The sequence below is a fragment of the Staurois parvus genome, unplaced genomic scaffold, assembly GCF_062004578.1.
Source record: "Staurois parvus isolate SC_StPar_1 unplaced genomic scaffold, SC_StPar_1.0 ptg000530l, whole genome shotgun sequence".
In the NCBI taxonomy this organism is placed as follows: Eukaryota; Metazoa; Chordata; class Amphibia; order Anura; family Ranidae; genus Staurois; species Staurois parvus.
The window spans coordinates 8,258,050-8,274,275 of NW_028318326.1; the positions used below are offsets into that span (position 1 = coordinate 8,258,050).

General features: G+C 42.0%; 1 protein-coding gene across 1 annotated transcript in view; it reads left to right on the plus strand.

Moving 5' to 3' along the window:
* LOC149451620 (dynein axonemal heavy chain 11-like) overlaps nt 1–16,226 on the plus strand; it is a 590,344-nt gene that overhangs the window by 16,090 nt on the left and 558,028 nt on the right. Inside the window, exons 3-5 of the mRNA XM_089690376.1 lie at nt 7,224–7,601; nt 9,957–10,289; nt 14,435–14,689. Coding sequence (XP_089546502.1) covers nt 7,224–7,601; nt 9,957–10,289; nt 14,435–14,689 — 966 coding nt within the window. The remainder of the gene's footprint in view (nt 1–7,223; nt 7,602–9,956; nt 10,290–14,434; nt 14,690–16,226) is intronic.

Here is a 16,226-nt window from a genome sequence, read left to right on the forward strand (position 1 = left end):
GAAAGGTGCTGAGTCCACCAGTTGGAAAGGGAGGGACTGCAGCACCAGCAACTTGGACAGGAGGACGTTCAGCTTTTGCACCGTCGGGTGCGTGCTCGCAAACTGTTGTCTCTTGGATACGGATTCCAAGAAAGACTGTTGACGGAATCCGAGAAGAGGAGTAGCAGGAGAAGGAGCATCTGAACGAGCGGAAGATGCCAATGAGCGACAACTCCCCTCAGCAGAGGTGTTGGAGCCTTGACTGGCTGATAGAGGGCGATTGACGACGTCGGGTGACGGAGCAAGTAACGGAGCGGGTGATGGAGCGGGGGCTGGGGCAGGCAGAACCGCCGTATGTTTATCACGGTTTTCCCAGGCCACCGAATGGTGACGCTGCATATGCTGACGCAACGCTGTAGTCCCAACATGGGCCCCCTGGCCACGCTTGCATTTCTGGCCACATAGTCGACATACGGCTACGTTTACTTCCTCGGGCGGCTTGAGGAAAAATTGCCACACCACCGAGTAGGAAACTTTGCCCCCGCTACTCTTCACTGGCTGACTGCTACTTCCTCCGTGCGCACCGGCACCACTACTGGCCGTGGTGGTAGGCTGCAGTGGAGCTGGTGCTCTACTCCGTGGACGTTTGGCTCCACTGACACTGATGCGACCCTGCTGCTGTCTCCTGGGCAACCCACCGACTGTTTTGCTCGCTGCCAAGCTGCCACCCTCTTCTCCTGATGATGCGGAAGAAATTGCCTGATGACGACGAGGCTGCCAAGTGCGATCAACCTCCTCATCATCAAGTAGGGTCTCCGCCTCACTACTAGCCCCCTCGGCTGCGTCTGGGTCAGGAGACAGACCTGTCTCTAGACCGGCTACCGAGCCACTCTCCTCGCCAGTACTTGTTCGCTTGGCTGCTGAAAAGGCCGATGTCTCCCCCCGTTCCTGACCGCCCTCTGTTAGCTCTTCCTCACTGTACAGTGGGGCTGAGCCCACAGCATGCGATACTTCGCTTGGTGAGGGAACAGCAAAGGACAGGGGCAGGTAGAGGACACGTGATTTCAGTGGGCTTGGTCCCGGGCCATGCCAACTAACGGTTGTGTCTGACGTACCCACCGACCGTTGGCTGTAGGTGTCAGAGGTGACCTGGGAAGAGGAAGACGACCGAGCCAACCAATCAATGACGGCAGGGTTGTCGGTGGAGACACGACCGCTGGATGACACCGGGAGCACTGGCCTCTGGCTGCGAATACTGCTGCCTCGACCCCTTCCTCTGCTGCCACGTCTGCTCGCTCCTAAAACATTGCCTCCTCTGCCACTCCTCTGCATGTTGTCTGACATACTATTTAATTCAACGATTAGGTGTCCCTGAGTAACAATTCTCTGGCACTCAGTAACAATTCTGTCTGTCCCTGAGTATGAATTCTGTGGCCCTGAGTAACAATTGTGTGTCTGTGCAAGTAACAATTCTGTGTCTGTGCAAGTAACAATTTTGTGTCTGTGAGAGTAACAATTCTCTGGCACTCAGTAACAATTCTGTCTGTCCCTGAGTAACAATTCTCTGGCACTCAGTAACAATTCTGTCTGTCCCTGAGTAACAATTCTCTGGCACTCAGTAACAATTCTGTCTGTCCCTGAGTAACAATTCTCTGGCACTCAGTAACAATTCTGTCTGTCCCTGAGTAACAATTCTCTGGCACTCAGTAACAATTGTGTGTCTGTGCAAGTAACAATTCTGTGTCTGTGCAAGTAACAATTTTGTGTCTGTGAGAGTAACAATTCTCTGGCACTCAGTAACAATTCTGTCTGTCCCTGAGTAACAATTCTCTGGCACTCAGTAACAATTCTGTCTGTCCCTGAGTATGAATTCTGTGGCCCTGAGTAACAATTCTGTCTCTGTGCGAGTAACAATTCTGTGTCTGTGCAAGTAACAATTTTGTGTCTGTGAGAGTAACAATTCTCTGGCACTCAGTAACAATTCTGTCTGTCCCTGAGTAACAATTCTCTGGCACTCAGTAACAATTCTGTCTGTCCCTGAGTAACAATTCTCTGGCACTCAGTAACAATTCTGTCTGTCCCTGAGTAACAATTCTCTGGCACTCAGTAACAATTGTGTGTCTGTGCAAGTAACAATTCTGTGTCTGTGCAAGTAACAATTTTGTGTCTGTGAGAGTAACAATTCTCTGGCACTCAGTAACAATTCTGTCTGTCCCTGAGTAACAATTCTCTGGCACTCAGTAACAATTCTGTCTGTCCCTGAGTATGAATTCTGTGGCCCTGAGTAACAATTCTGTCTCTGTGCGAGTAACAATTCTGTGTCTGTGCAAGTAACAATTTTGTGTCTGTGAGAGTAACAATTCTCTGGCACTCAGTAACAATTCTGTCTGTCCCTGAGTAACAATTCTCTGGCACTCAGTAACAATTCTGTCTGTCCCTGAGTAACAATTCTCTGGCACTCAGTAACAATTCTGTCTGTCCCTGAGTAACAATTCTCTGGCACTCAGTAACAATTGTGTGTCTGTGCAAGTAACAATTCTGTGTCTGTGCAAGTAACAATTTTGTGTCTGTGAGAGTAACAATTCTCTGGCACTCAGTAACAATTCTGTCTGTCCCTGAGTAACAATTCTCTGGCACTCAGTAACAATTCTGTCTGTCCCTGAGTATGAATTCTGTGGCCCTGAGTAACAATTGTGTGTCTGTGCAAGTAACAATTCTGTGTCTGTGCAAGTAACAATTTTGTGTCTGTGAGAGTAACAATTCTCTGGCACTCAGTAACAATTCTGTCTGTCCCTGAGTAACAATTCTCTGGCACTCAGTAACAATTCTGTCTGTCCCTGAGTAACAATTCTGTCTGTCCCTGAGTATGAATTCTGTGGACCTGAGTAAGAATTCTCTGGCACTCAGTAACAATTCTGTCTGTCCCTGAGTATGAATTCTGTGGCCCTGAGTAACAATTGTGTGTCTGTGCAAGTAACAATTCTGTGTCTGTGCAAGTAACAATTTTGTGTCTGTGAGAGTAACAATTCTCTGGCACTCAGTAACAATTCTGTCTGTCCCTGAGTAACAATTCTCTGGCACTCAGTAACAATTCTGTCTGTCCCTGAGTAACAATTCTCTGGCACTCAGTAACAATTCTGTCTGTCCCTGAGTAACAATTCTGTCTGTCCCTGAGAATGAATTCTGTGGCCCTGAGTAAGAATTCTCTGGCACTCAGTAACAATTCTGTCTGTCCCTGAGTAACAATTCTCTGGCACTCAGTAACAATTCTGTCTGTCCCTGAGTAAAAATTCTGTGGCCCTAATAACGTTTCTGTGGCCCTAAGTAACAATTCTCTGGCACTGAGTAACAATTCTGTCTGTCCCTGAGTATGAATTCTGTGGCCCTAACTAGCGTTTCTTTGTCCCTAAAGAACGATTCTGTGGCCCTCATTAACAAGTCTGTGTCCCTGAGTAATGGTTCTCTGTCCCTAAGTAACTTCTCTCTGTCCCCAAGTATTGTTTCTGTGGCCCTAACTCTGTCCCTGTCCCTAGTACAGAGCGGTCTGCCTCTGTTCAATGACTGCAGGCAAATGAAGATTTCCAAAATGGCCGCTATATATACCTCGACCATTACACAGTGCTGGCTGGCTGGCTGCTGATTGGCTGATGCGATCACATGTCGTTGAGGAATGCATTATGGGGCAGCGCGCCTTGTCTGCGCGCCTTCCCCGACATCCCCGCTCCGTCGCCGCACATGTCAGCCGCCATTTTCGGAAAAATTTCGATTCGCGCGTCCGAATTAGGCTGTTTTTCGGATTCGGCACGAATCGAAATTTTTCCGAAATTCGACTCGAATTCCACTTCGGATACTTCGATTCGCTCATCTCTATTGATGACTACTGGAATATCTCTTTTCCCTCTCTGTCCTTACATCTTTGATTTTATGGGATGAGGTAGTGGATCCTTCCTTAATAAATGTTTGTGGAACACCGCTCTCCTTAAGGAAGCACATCTGCAAAGCACATAGAGGAACTGCAGCCCCTCCACAGTTTACAAGTGTTTTTCAACATTTTTTGTTGTACAATAAAGTGGATTGGTATACTATGCAGCCCTTTCCGGGAAAGTGAAAAGTAACTCATATGTTTAATCTAGATGGTGCAAAATGTTTTAAGGGGTTTTGTTCACATTTATGATGTGCATTGTTTATAGAGTTTTTGTGTGTATTGCTTTTAAATACTATCAACCAGTTTTATGTTGGGCTAATTTGATACAAATAAACATTCTAATTTTATTGATGCATGTGCGTATACTTTTTTGAGGGGTAGCACACCAAGAAAAGCCCTTTATCTTTGCTTGACTTTGAGTCTAGACAGTCTTTTTTTTTCTGTATTAGTTTGGGATGCAATGCTAGATTATCTGGGTTGGAATTCTTGGCATTATTTTACTATAGGCATTGGAATACTGAATGTTGGATGGGTTGGTTATTTAAAGTTTCCATCTAACCCAAATGAATATTTTAATGTTTGGTAGATGCTGACAGACCCTATAACCAGTTATTCTGTTTTGCTAGATTATCTTGGTTGGAATTCTTGGCATTATTTTACTATAGGAATTGGAATACTGAATGCTGGATGGGTTGGTTATTTAAAGTTTCCGTCTAACTCAAATGAATATTTTAATGTTTGGTAGATGCTGACAGACTCTATAACCAGTTTTTCTGTTCTTTTTTTACATTGGATGTCTCACACTAGATTCAACTCGCTAGATTCTGTCAACATCTGAATTGTTGATTTCAGGTGGACTTACTAAAATCAATGATAAGCAAGCGCTCGGTGTGTATCAGCAGCTTGCATAAGGATGAACCCCTTGTTCCTCAAGTAAATAGAAAATATAAAATGCAGCGCTAAGAAATACAGTATATTGGTAAAGTGACAAAGTGGTAAAATTAGGCACCTATAGGCGCTAGATATTGTGATTAAAAGTGTTGTCAGTAACTGACGAGAGCATTAGTGAATGGATGATCAACACAGTAATCATATAATCGTGAGATGACAAATGGTGCTGAGGCAGAAAACAAGTAATAATGATAAATCCAAGCTAATAATAAGGTGACTTGAAATTCTTGAGATATATTAGCAGTCCATAGAAGAAATGCATCAGATAATGGTGCTCATGACTTCCGTGCTAGGGAATGAAGTGTGCTTGCACTCACCGGAAACGCAATTTAATTGCGCATGTATAGTAATTTTTCAGACTGGTACTGGTGGTCATCAGGGCACTGGCGAGGATAGGGGCTCCACTGGCACACACTGCACACAGGAAAGGCACTCCAGACCTCACAGCTCGGACCCTCTCAGCACGCAGGGACAGCTCCTTCTTTGTACTTAACAATAAAAAGTGGTGTAGTGTTACATAATATAAAGTATTAAGCTAAACCTATAACATGTAATGGTGGATATATGTGAAACAACACACGTGGTCCTGCACTTGGACCCAATAGGTGACCTATAGATAATAAGTGATAAATCACACAATAATAAATGTAGTAAATTAATAAACCCAATCCCTATAGTGGGATACAACCAAAAAGTGTCAGCAGTGACTCACAAATTTATGATACAAAAACTTAATTAAAATAGTTCTATAACATATATATACACCAACAAGTGTATATTGTGAATCCCAAATGTGAGATATATGTATGATCTGTGCCAAAGTGTACAAGCAAATGATAAAAAACAAACACATTAAATCAGTATGTGAAACTTAAAATAAAAGTCCAATATATGGGAGTAACACAATCAAGGTATTTCACTGCTCCAGAGCATGCAATATATGCAGTGTGGGTGCACAACACACCGATAGATAATCCTTCACTGGCTGCAATGGCCTCTCACCTCCAATTGGTGACCCCAAAGGGCCACAGAGCCTTTTGGATCACCCCTGGATCCTTCCTGAATGTGCACTTCTTATTGCCCGATCTCCTGGGAGTTTAACCACACTGATGTCATACAGCAACACTGGTATCACTTCCTCTGGATAGGTAGGTAGGTAGGAACCCTCACAAACACCAACTTACTCTCATGTGCTCATGAAACAATAGAAAAACATTCTCCATAGTGCAAAACCGCTTTATTCCATGTAAAATAGCCTTAAGTATGCCAAAAAACACACTCACATTTTGCTGGTAAAAAACAAGCCTTGACACCACATGTAATGGGTGTATTGCATGAATCAAAGGTGTACCGAGATGACGTTCCGCTGGATTTACGTCACCACGTTGTCGACGTGTTGTGTCATGCCTGCACGTGACTTCCTCAGGACCTCAGTAAAATTGTGCAAGAAGCTTTTATCATGAACTATACTATACATATGCTGGCCTGTACCCTGTTATGCACTAGTATAGTTCATGATAAAAAGCTTCTTGCACAATTTTACTGGGAGAATCTGGAGGATTGAGATTGCATGTGGGAAGTGAAGGAGAGCATCATACCTGGTACATTAAATGTGGCTTAAAGGGAAAAGTGCTTTAGACCTATTGAATATTTAGTCTAACTATAAGGATGGCACACCTAAAAGGATAATCAAGTAACCACAGGCCTACCTTTGGCATTTGACAGGAAGGTCTTACAGGCAGTAGTCCCAGCCTGATTGTGCAGTGATTTTACCTCCACTCCATAATGTCTGATGAAGGTATCTTAGCTGGATCATATGGCTGCTCTACAGGTCTGCTCCACCGATGTTCCTGCCTTCTCCACCTCAGAAAGCACTTCCATTTCTGAGCTTCTGTTGGATGCCACCTTGTGTGCTTGAGGTTCGATCCTGCAAACATCTTCCTAGCTCTCTGCAAGAGACTGACTGCTTTGGCTTCAATAGGCACAGAGCCATCTAAGGTGGATGCATGTCGCTCTGGCTATTCCGGGTGAAAGTACATAGAAGGGGCTGTCCCTGCGTGCTAAGAGGGTCCGAGCTGTAAGGTCTGGAGTGCCTTTCCTGTGTGCAGTGTGTGCCAGTGGAACCCCCTATCTCCGCCAGTGCCCTGGTGACCACCAGTACGAGTCTGGATAATTACTATACATGCGCAATTAAATTGCGCTTCCGGAGAGTGCAAGCACGCTTCATTCCCTATCACGGAAGTCACGAGGTGGACTTACTCTTTAACGTTTGAAAGATGCACTTATTGAGAAATGGTAAACATTGAATGATTTTTCCATATCTTCTGTGAAATACGTTGTTAACGCAATAACTTGTTTTCTGCACTAGCATATTGGAAACCTGGACCTCATAGCACAGTGGTTTAACAGACTCCAGAAGACAATCTTGCAAGTGGAAAGAGAACTGATACATGATGAGCTCCAGCAGATTTATATAAAGCTGGAGCCCGCTCTTAGCTTCCTGACTTGGCAGATGCCAGATTTGGATGATTACATTGAAGAAACCAGAGATATGGTATATAATGTGGACAATAGAATTCTAAAAGCCAAGCAAAATGTGGAGGTCATGCAGAATCTGATGAGTAAACTACGTGAGAACTATTTTGTTGGTAGCAAGTATGGAAGGAGTCTGGGTGACAAAGACAGAATGGGTAAACAGTATATGATTGCTGAAGATGTGGGCCAAAAGATTCAAACACTTCTCAAGGTATGATCCGCACCAAAATTTATGCATTACCTAAAGTCTTGATTGCAAATTCTTTGTTTAAAGTGGTTGTAAAGCCAGTGAAGTGGCTGGCCTCAGGTGATACACAAACATTAAACAAATTATCCTACATAAATTGTACCTGTCTATCTGCAGCCCTGTCTTCTCTAACTGTTCAAAGAGCTGAATATATAAAGCTTGTCTGATAGTTCAGAAAAAAGGGTCGGAGAACTGAAATTACACACTGCAGATCCCCTGTCACCATTTTTCTGTTGGTGTCAGGAAAACTTCTCAGAAGTGACTTATGCTGATAGCAGAGGCTACAAGCTTTTAGGTATATGCATAGCCTTAAATTAAAATACTAGAATAAACCTAACTAGTTTTAAAAAAGGTCCCTCCCCCTCCTAACACTTATGCTGACTAACATGTGTAAGAAAGATGTATACTGTATGTTTACCTTTGTCCAGTCTGCTCCGGTCCAGCAACGTAATCCATCTTCCCTGTCAGTCAGTGGAGGCTAGAGATGTGCAGGACAAAAAAAAAAATTTTTGGTTTTGCATTAATTCATTAAATAAATTTTATTTCCTCAAATTTGTTTTTTAGAATAATTTGTTTTTGGAATTCATTTTGTATATTGAGATTCCTTTCAAATATTCATTGTTCCGAATCAATTGATATTTTCGGACGTTATTTCAGACAATTGTCTATCTTTATTTTAACGTGTTAATTCGTTATTTTGGGATTATTACTTATGCACTGTGAGCCATCCCTGCTAGTCCAACCCACAAAGAGAAATAGAATGAGCTGACTGGACGATATTGACTGGCGTAACGAATGGAACAAAATTAATTTCATATTCATTTGTTATGTTATGATTTGGAGATTCTGATGGATCCACCTCCATCCAACCCAAACACAATAAGTAGGAATCCTCTTACTTCACTTTTATACCTTACTGTATTTATTGCAATATGTTTCCATTTCATATCAAGTACATTTTTTATAATAATGAAAAATGTTAATACAAAATAAAAATGAAATGTCATTACGTTATTTCAGATTCTTCAAACACTAACAAAAGGCGCAAACTATCAAATCATGTCATCCAAATTAAATGAATATGAATGAATTAGTTGTTTCATTATAATTTATTTCATATTCTTTGAAATTCGTTACTGTTGTAATTAAAAGATTCGGATACATCTGCCTCTCCGAATAACGAAAATTTAGTCTGAATTATAATTTGTTAGTCTGAATTATAATTCGTAACTAAATGAATTGCACATGTCTAGCGGAGGCTGTAGGGGAGAGGAGGGAGCGCTGACAATACATGGGCCATAGGAGCCTATATTAGATGCCACAGCTCCAGACTTTACCAACTGTTGTTGAGTGTTGTCTCCTCTTCCCTGTAGCCAATGCTGGCAGAGAGAGGGGATCATATGACTGGACCACAGTGGGCTAAAATTGTTAAGTATATACATCTTTCTTACACAGGTTATCCAGTATAGGTGATGGGAGGTGGGAGGGAGAATTTTTAAGACTAGTTAGGTTTATCCTAGAATTTTACTTTAATAAGCTGTAAATTACATTTAAAATATATCCTAACTGACCTTTATAGCTGTAGGCACTCTGAAGCAATTCATCCAAAATTATCAGCAGCACTCATCTCATTCCCCTATTCCTGTGCAACTCCCTGCTGGATTATGAGAAAAAAGCTAACTACTGAGAGAAAATGAAAATGAATGTGCTTTTACTGTAAATGTTAATGATAGAGTCCCTGCAGCTACAGAGGTTAGTAAGGTTCCTTCCTAGATCCTTGTGAAGGGATGACATGGCTGTGCAGATGGAGCCGTCCACAGCAGTGTTGAATTCATACACAGTGAGAAGCCTGCAGTGAGAAGCATTACATATTCAGGTTAGTGTTGGGGGGTGAATGGAAGCTGTGAGTGATGGGTTGAGGAAGGTGACCATGTTTCCAATTACACCCTAATAATGGGTGTAACATAAAACAAGGCCACAAAGGTGGACTAAGGCTTTAAAGCTATTTTACTGCTGTTAAGAACATGCAAATATGGATGTCCATAGTCTGGCTGCAGTTAAAGTTCAGGAAACCCTTTTTGACCTCAGTTTTAATCTAGTAGGGGAAATTACAATTTTTGGGGATATTATTTTTTATTCAGCATCTTATTTCAGGAATCAGACCCCGAATGACACTTTGTTCAAAGATGGTACCAGCATTCTGGGTAGAAAAGTTGGTAAGGTCAAGTCAATGCACACTTATATAGTATTTAGCAGGCAGGTATTTATTATGATAATGTGTTTCTGATGCTGTTTTAATGCTTACATTTTTTTTATAAGCACAACCAGGAGCTGTTTAAAGCTGATCCTATCTCTGAAAAATGGAAATCATACACGGAGTACATAGATCGCATGATTTTGGAAGGATTGTTCCAAGCAGTGAAGTGTTCTCTACAGTACTTGACTGATAACACTGAGTTCTCTCTTAAAAGGCCTCCTTTGTTCAAAGTGGAGCTCCTTCTTAATGGAGGTGAAATGAACTTTGTACCCTCATTGGATAAGAAAACTAGTGGCAATTTTTACAGCATCATAGAGAGTTTGCTTCAGGATACATACCGTATTACATTATTAATTCCACGTGTTGCTGCACACTTAGGGGAGCAGACGTATAAGGTATGTTTTATATATTTCATACAATAGGAACAGCGCCTTTTAGTGTACAGAATACAGCCTTCCATTCAAATCTTTATTATGCATAGATTTTCACAGGATTTTTATTACAGATAACAGTTTGGGCTATGGCCATGATATTGCTGATTGTTTTCAAAATGATTTCCACATGAGAAGGTCTCTTTTTTACTTAGTATGACAGTCTTGTACTTTAAGTACTCTCTCAGTCCTAGTGTGTATAAGATATCACATGTCTGGCATCCTACAAGAAAGTAATGTTTTTTATGCAAGTAAATTTAAACTACCAACACAAATAGTCTTTTCATTTGACCTATTTTTCAATAGTATACATAATGCTATTAATTTTAAAAGGCTTGGTTTATAAGTATGTTTAACTGAGACAGAAGCCTAAAAAGTCATTTCTAGTCAAAATTAAAATGAAGTCTTCACATATAAACAGAGAGCAAGGCTTATCCGCTAAACTTTGATTTTTCATTCAAAAAGGATAATTGTGGTGGTCAGTTTCACCTTACTACTTTTTCAGCAATGTGGTTATCTGGCAACCTCTTTTGCTTATCTGTTTGTAATGCAGTAGTGATGTTCTCAGACACAGCCATAAGTACATATAAAAAATGTTTTGGTATCTGCTGCTTTCTACTGTCTGAATTTGTAAATACCTGTAAATATGTTATGTATGTAATTCTTGTCCCTGGGTTGTTGGCTTTGAAACCCCAGAAGGAGGAAGTGGGGAGAGAGAGAGAGAGAGAGAGAGAGAGAGAGAGAGAGAGAGAGAGAGAGAGAGAGAGAGAGAGAGAGAGAGAGAGAGAGAGAGAGAGAGAGAGAGAGAGAGAGAGAGAGAGAGAGAGAGAGAGAGAGAGAGAGAGAGAGAGAGACTCAGCCACATGTCCTATTCATGCTGCTAAACCCCCAGAAGGAGCCATCATGTAAAAATTCTTATGATCTAATAGTTTAACTGCAGCTGCTGAGGGTATATATGCAAATCCTTGTGACAGACAGAGTATTTCTTCCCTGCCCTTGTAAACATTTTCACATGCACAGTTCCAGATAGCTTGGTATGTGTTACTGTATGTGTAGTGGTCACTTTCCAGTATATTAGTAGGTGAACCTGTTTTTTGCAATAGAGTTTATATTCAGCTCCTGTTATTTCAGTTACCGTCTTCATGCTGGTCTGGGATCCTATAGCTAGTCTTAGCCTAGGGCTCGATAACCAGCATACACTACATCCAGGATAGGCTTCGGGTCTCAACGTCGGAATCATAGCCTTGAATGTCAGATTAGAAACTATTAGGGAGGGACTAAAACTCGGGGTAGGTAGGCTGATTCTGAGTTTCAGTGCCTTAGCACAATTGCTGCTGGTGAGAAGTTCCATTTCAAGCTGGTTGGACAATAATTGGGGGGTTTCCTATGACTGTTGATCTTGTCTTCAGGTCTCTAACACAAAAGTAGACACCACATCATCCATGAAGCCCTACAACTGCAACATTCATCTGGAGTTCTTTATTAATAGCTATGTATACCTGGGTAGATGTGCACAAATCTGCCAGGACTCCTATTGGGCCCTTTTGCTGATAATCTGATAATACGTGTTTGTACATTGCATGTATGTAATTTTATTAGTCTCTTCTAATATAAAACTTGTATTATTTCTATAATGGTGTGCTTGTATATACTTGTGGTTAATGTTACACTGCTCACAAAAATTAAAGGAACACTTTAAAAACACATCAGATTTCAATGGGGAAAAATACCACGCTGGATATCTATACTGATATGAACTGGGTAATGTGTTAGGAACGTAAGGATGCCTCATCGTTTGATGGAAATGAAAATTATCGACCTACATAGGTTGGAATTCAAAGACTCCCTGAAAATCAAAGTAAAAAAATGATGCAGCAGACTAGTCCATTTCGATGAATTTTCATTGCAGCAATTCAAAATAATACTCAGTAGTTTGTATGGCCTGCCCGTGCTTGCATGCATGCCTGACCACGTTGGGCATGCTCCTAATGAGACGATGGAAGGTGTCCTGGGGTATTTTCTCCCAGATCTCGACCAGGGCATCACTGAGCAACCCAAAGGAAACCCAGGCAGGGAATGTATTTCCTAGAAGTCTACAGTATACCTGTAAATTCTTACTTGTCCTACCTCTGTTTTATTCTTTCTGCAGTGAAAAGCTGTATTTCAGAGCTCGCCACTAAGTTTATTTTTAGTTACATCATCTGACCATGTGATGTAACATAACCAGTGGCAAAAGACTCAATCTCATGTCTCAACAGCAACATCAAAAGTCATACCCCCCTCCCCCTTCATTGTATTTCTATGATGGCTTAAACATATGCTATATAGCCAAAAGTATTGGGACACCCCTCCAAATCATTGGATTCAGGTGTTCAATCACCTCCATGGCCACAGGTGTATAAAATCAAGCACCTAGGCATGCAAACTGCTTCTACAAACATTTGTGAAAGAATGGGTTGCTCTCAGGAGCTTAGTGAATTCAAGCGTGATACCGTGATAGGTTGCCAACTATGCAATAATAATTTCCTTGCTACTAAATATTCCACGGTCAACTGTTAGTGGTATTATAACAAAGTTGAAGCAACTGGGAACAGCAATTCAGCCACAAAGTGGTAGGCCACATAAAATGACAGTGGGGTCAGCGCATGCTGAAGTGCACAGTGTGCAGAAGTCACCAACTGCTAAAGACCTCCAAACTTTGTGTGGCCTTCAGATTAGCACAACAACCGTGTATAGAGAGCTTCATGGAATGGGTTTCCATGGGTGAGCAGCTGCATCCAAGCTTTACACCACCAAATGCAATGCAAAGCATCGGATGCAGTGGTGTAAAGCACTCTGCCACTGGACTCTAGAGCAGTGGAGACGTGTTCTCTGGATTGACAAATAATGCTTCTCTGTTTGGGAATCCAATAGATGTGTCTGGGCTTGGCAGTTGCCAGGAGAATGTTACTTGCCTGACTGTATTGTGCCAAGTGTAAAGTTTGGTGGAGGGGGAATTATGATGTGGGGTTATTTTTTAGGGGTTGGGCTTGGCCCCTTAGTTCCAGTGAAGGGAACTCTTAAGGCATCAGCATACCAAGACATTTTGGACAATTTCATGCTCCCAACTTTGTGGGAACAGTTTGGGGACGGCTCCTTCCTTGTCCAACATGACTGTGCACCTGTGCACAAAGCAAGGTCCATAAACACATGGATGAATGAGTTTGGGGTGGAGGAACTTGACTGGCCTGCCATCAACCTGACAGAACACCTTTGAGATGAATTAGAGCGGAGACTGTGAGCCAGGCCTTCTCGTCCAACGTCAGTGCCTGACCTGAGAAATGTGCTTCTGGAAGAATGGTCAAACATTCCCATAGACACACTCCTAAACCTTGTGGACAGCCTTTCCAGAAGAGTTGAATCTGTTATAGCTGCAAAGGGTGGTCCAACTCAATATTGAAGTCCATAGGGGACTAAGACTGGGATGCCATTAAAGTTCATGTGCATGTAAAGGCAGGTGTCCCAATACTTTTGGCAATATAGTATATGTATGTCGGACACTTCCTGTTTCGGATTTAAAATCCAAATCTAGGCCCAGTTTCAGTACTATCAATGCTGAAGAAGGAGGTAAACTTAGAAGTCGCAATAATAAGGCATGGGTTACAGTTTCAACACCTACAAACACTGCATCCAACCTTTATTTTACCGTACTGTGGTTCAGAGAGGAGAAAATGTTTTCTTGAAAATGTATATCAGTTGTCATTCAGGGAGTGCTGAATAGTTGAAAGCTAATCAGTTTTGATGTCTGATTGTGTACATGAGGTCTGAAAAGGCCGTTGCACATTAGCAAAAAGCTACATAGGAATTAAACTGATAGCTCAGTAATATGCTAGTGCCCAAAAGGAGAATGAGCAGCAGAAACACTTTTAACATATAATATTCACTAATCAATTCAGTGCAAAGTACAGCCACCATATCCTATATGAGCCATGGCTGAACACTCCATCACTTCGCAAATTGAGAGCTTTGTTTTCTTTTATTCCTTTTCTTTTCCTTCTTCATTTCTTTCCTTATAGGGAACAATAATCACAGTCTATCACATACAACTCATTTTTATTTCTTGCATGTAGCTGGATGTTGATGAGATGGAGGAGCTGAAAGAAATGCATGGAGAAATTATGAGAAGGGTGCACTCGACCATTGTTAATGTGAAAGAGTATCAGAGACACTTTAAAAAGTACAGCTATTTGTGGACAGATGATAAAACGGAATTCATGAAGCAGTTCCTCCAGTACGGTCGGTTTCTTAGCACCGAAGAGATGGAATTGTATGCAGATTATGAATTGCAGGAATGTGCACCGCAGTTAGAGCACTTCAAGAAACAGGTAAAGCGCCGCTGAAACAAAATGACTCAATTTGAATTGTCATCCAGTGGAAAATATTATGTCTTCTTGCCGATATACACGGCTAACCGCCGCCCTGAAGCTGAACATCATCTTTCTGTTTTAACTGGAAAACCATCATATACCAAAATGTATATAACCCCTGTTCTTCTGCGTAATTGGCATTAAATGAAGAAGAACATTCGGGAAATAGCAGGAATGTAATGGATGTTGTAGATGGCATCTTTAGCCTTGTTCATGAAGAACTCACTATGTTCACTGTCTGCATGAACTCCATATTTGGTTAGGTATAGACTAAATTAATTTAAAAAATGCAATGCACAACAAGTAATGAGTGTTGATAAATACGGTATCTGAAATCTGCTAAAGCAGTGCTTCTAAAATGTATTTAGTCATGAACCAAAGCCTTTGCAGAGCTTGGGTAGAAGGTTTTACTACTAAAAGTATATGCACGTATACCCCCTCTACTCTACAATACTGCTTCAGCTGAGGAGGCTGGCCAGGAACTCATCCAAGCTTGCTTTTTATTAACTCCTGGGCCTTGGACATCCCCCATTCTCATCTATATATGATTAGAGGGAATCTTTAGCCTTTGTTAATGGAGAACTCAGTACCTTCACTGTCTCCATGAACTCCATATTTGGTTATATATAGACTAAGTTTACAATATGCAATGCACAGCAATGAATACGTAGAGTGTTGCTGTATGCCTGAAATCTGTTAGGGCAGTGCTTCTAGAAATGCATTTAGTGAACCAACGCCTTTGCAGAGTCTGAGCAGCAGACTGTATCACTAACAATTATGCATGTATAACTCCTCTACTCTACTACAACACTGCTCCAGCTCTCAGGCTGACCAGGAGCTCATCCAAGCCTGCTTTTTATTACCTTCTAGGATGTTGACATCCTCCTCATTCTCATTCAAATATGGTTAAAGGATAAGTACAGCCAAAAGCCTTTTGGCTGTGTTTCTGTGGATCACAGGAGTGCAGTTCATTCTGCACTCTTCTGACCCGTTTTCAGCAGACAACAGGATGAAGCCCGCTGTTGGCTGACGTCACTCAGCCAGTCCAGGCTGGGGAATGATTCCAACTTCAAAGTTGGGATCCATCCCAGAGTCTGGCGCAGCACCCGGCTCAGCCTCTCAGCGAGCAGCTGAGAGTCTGAGCCAGCAGCTCCCTCCCCGTCTACAGTCCAGCACTCCAGTGGGTGCGGGGGGTGGGGGGGGCAAAGCAGGCAGCAGTGACTGACAGTCACTGCTCTCTGCTCAGAAGTTATGAGAACTCAATGATCAGTGGTCATGAGTTCTCACACTTAGAGCTGGCGAGGGACAGATGCAACATCGGAGCGGTAGGTAAGTATAATGGGGGAAAAAATTCCACACTTCTCTTTTAACACTCAGCTTAATAAGATACCACTGTGCACAAAAGTAGACTGCTGGTTAAATAAGGACTATCCTTCCAATGCCTGTCTATGGTACCAGAAACTAATGTTACACTCCTGTTGACCATTGCACACTC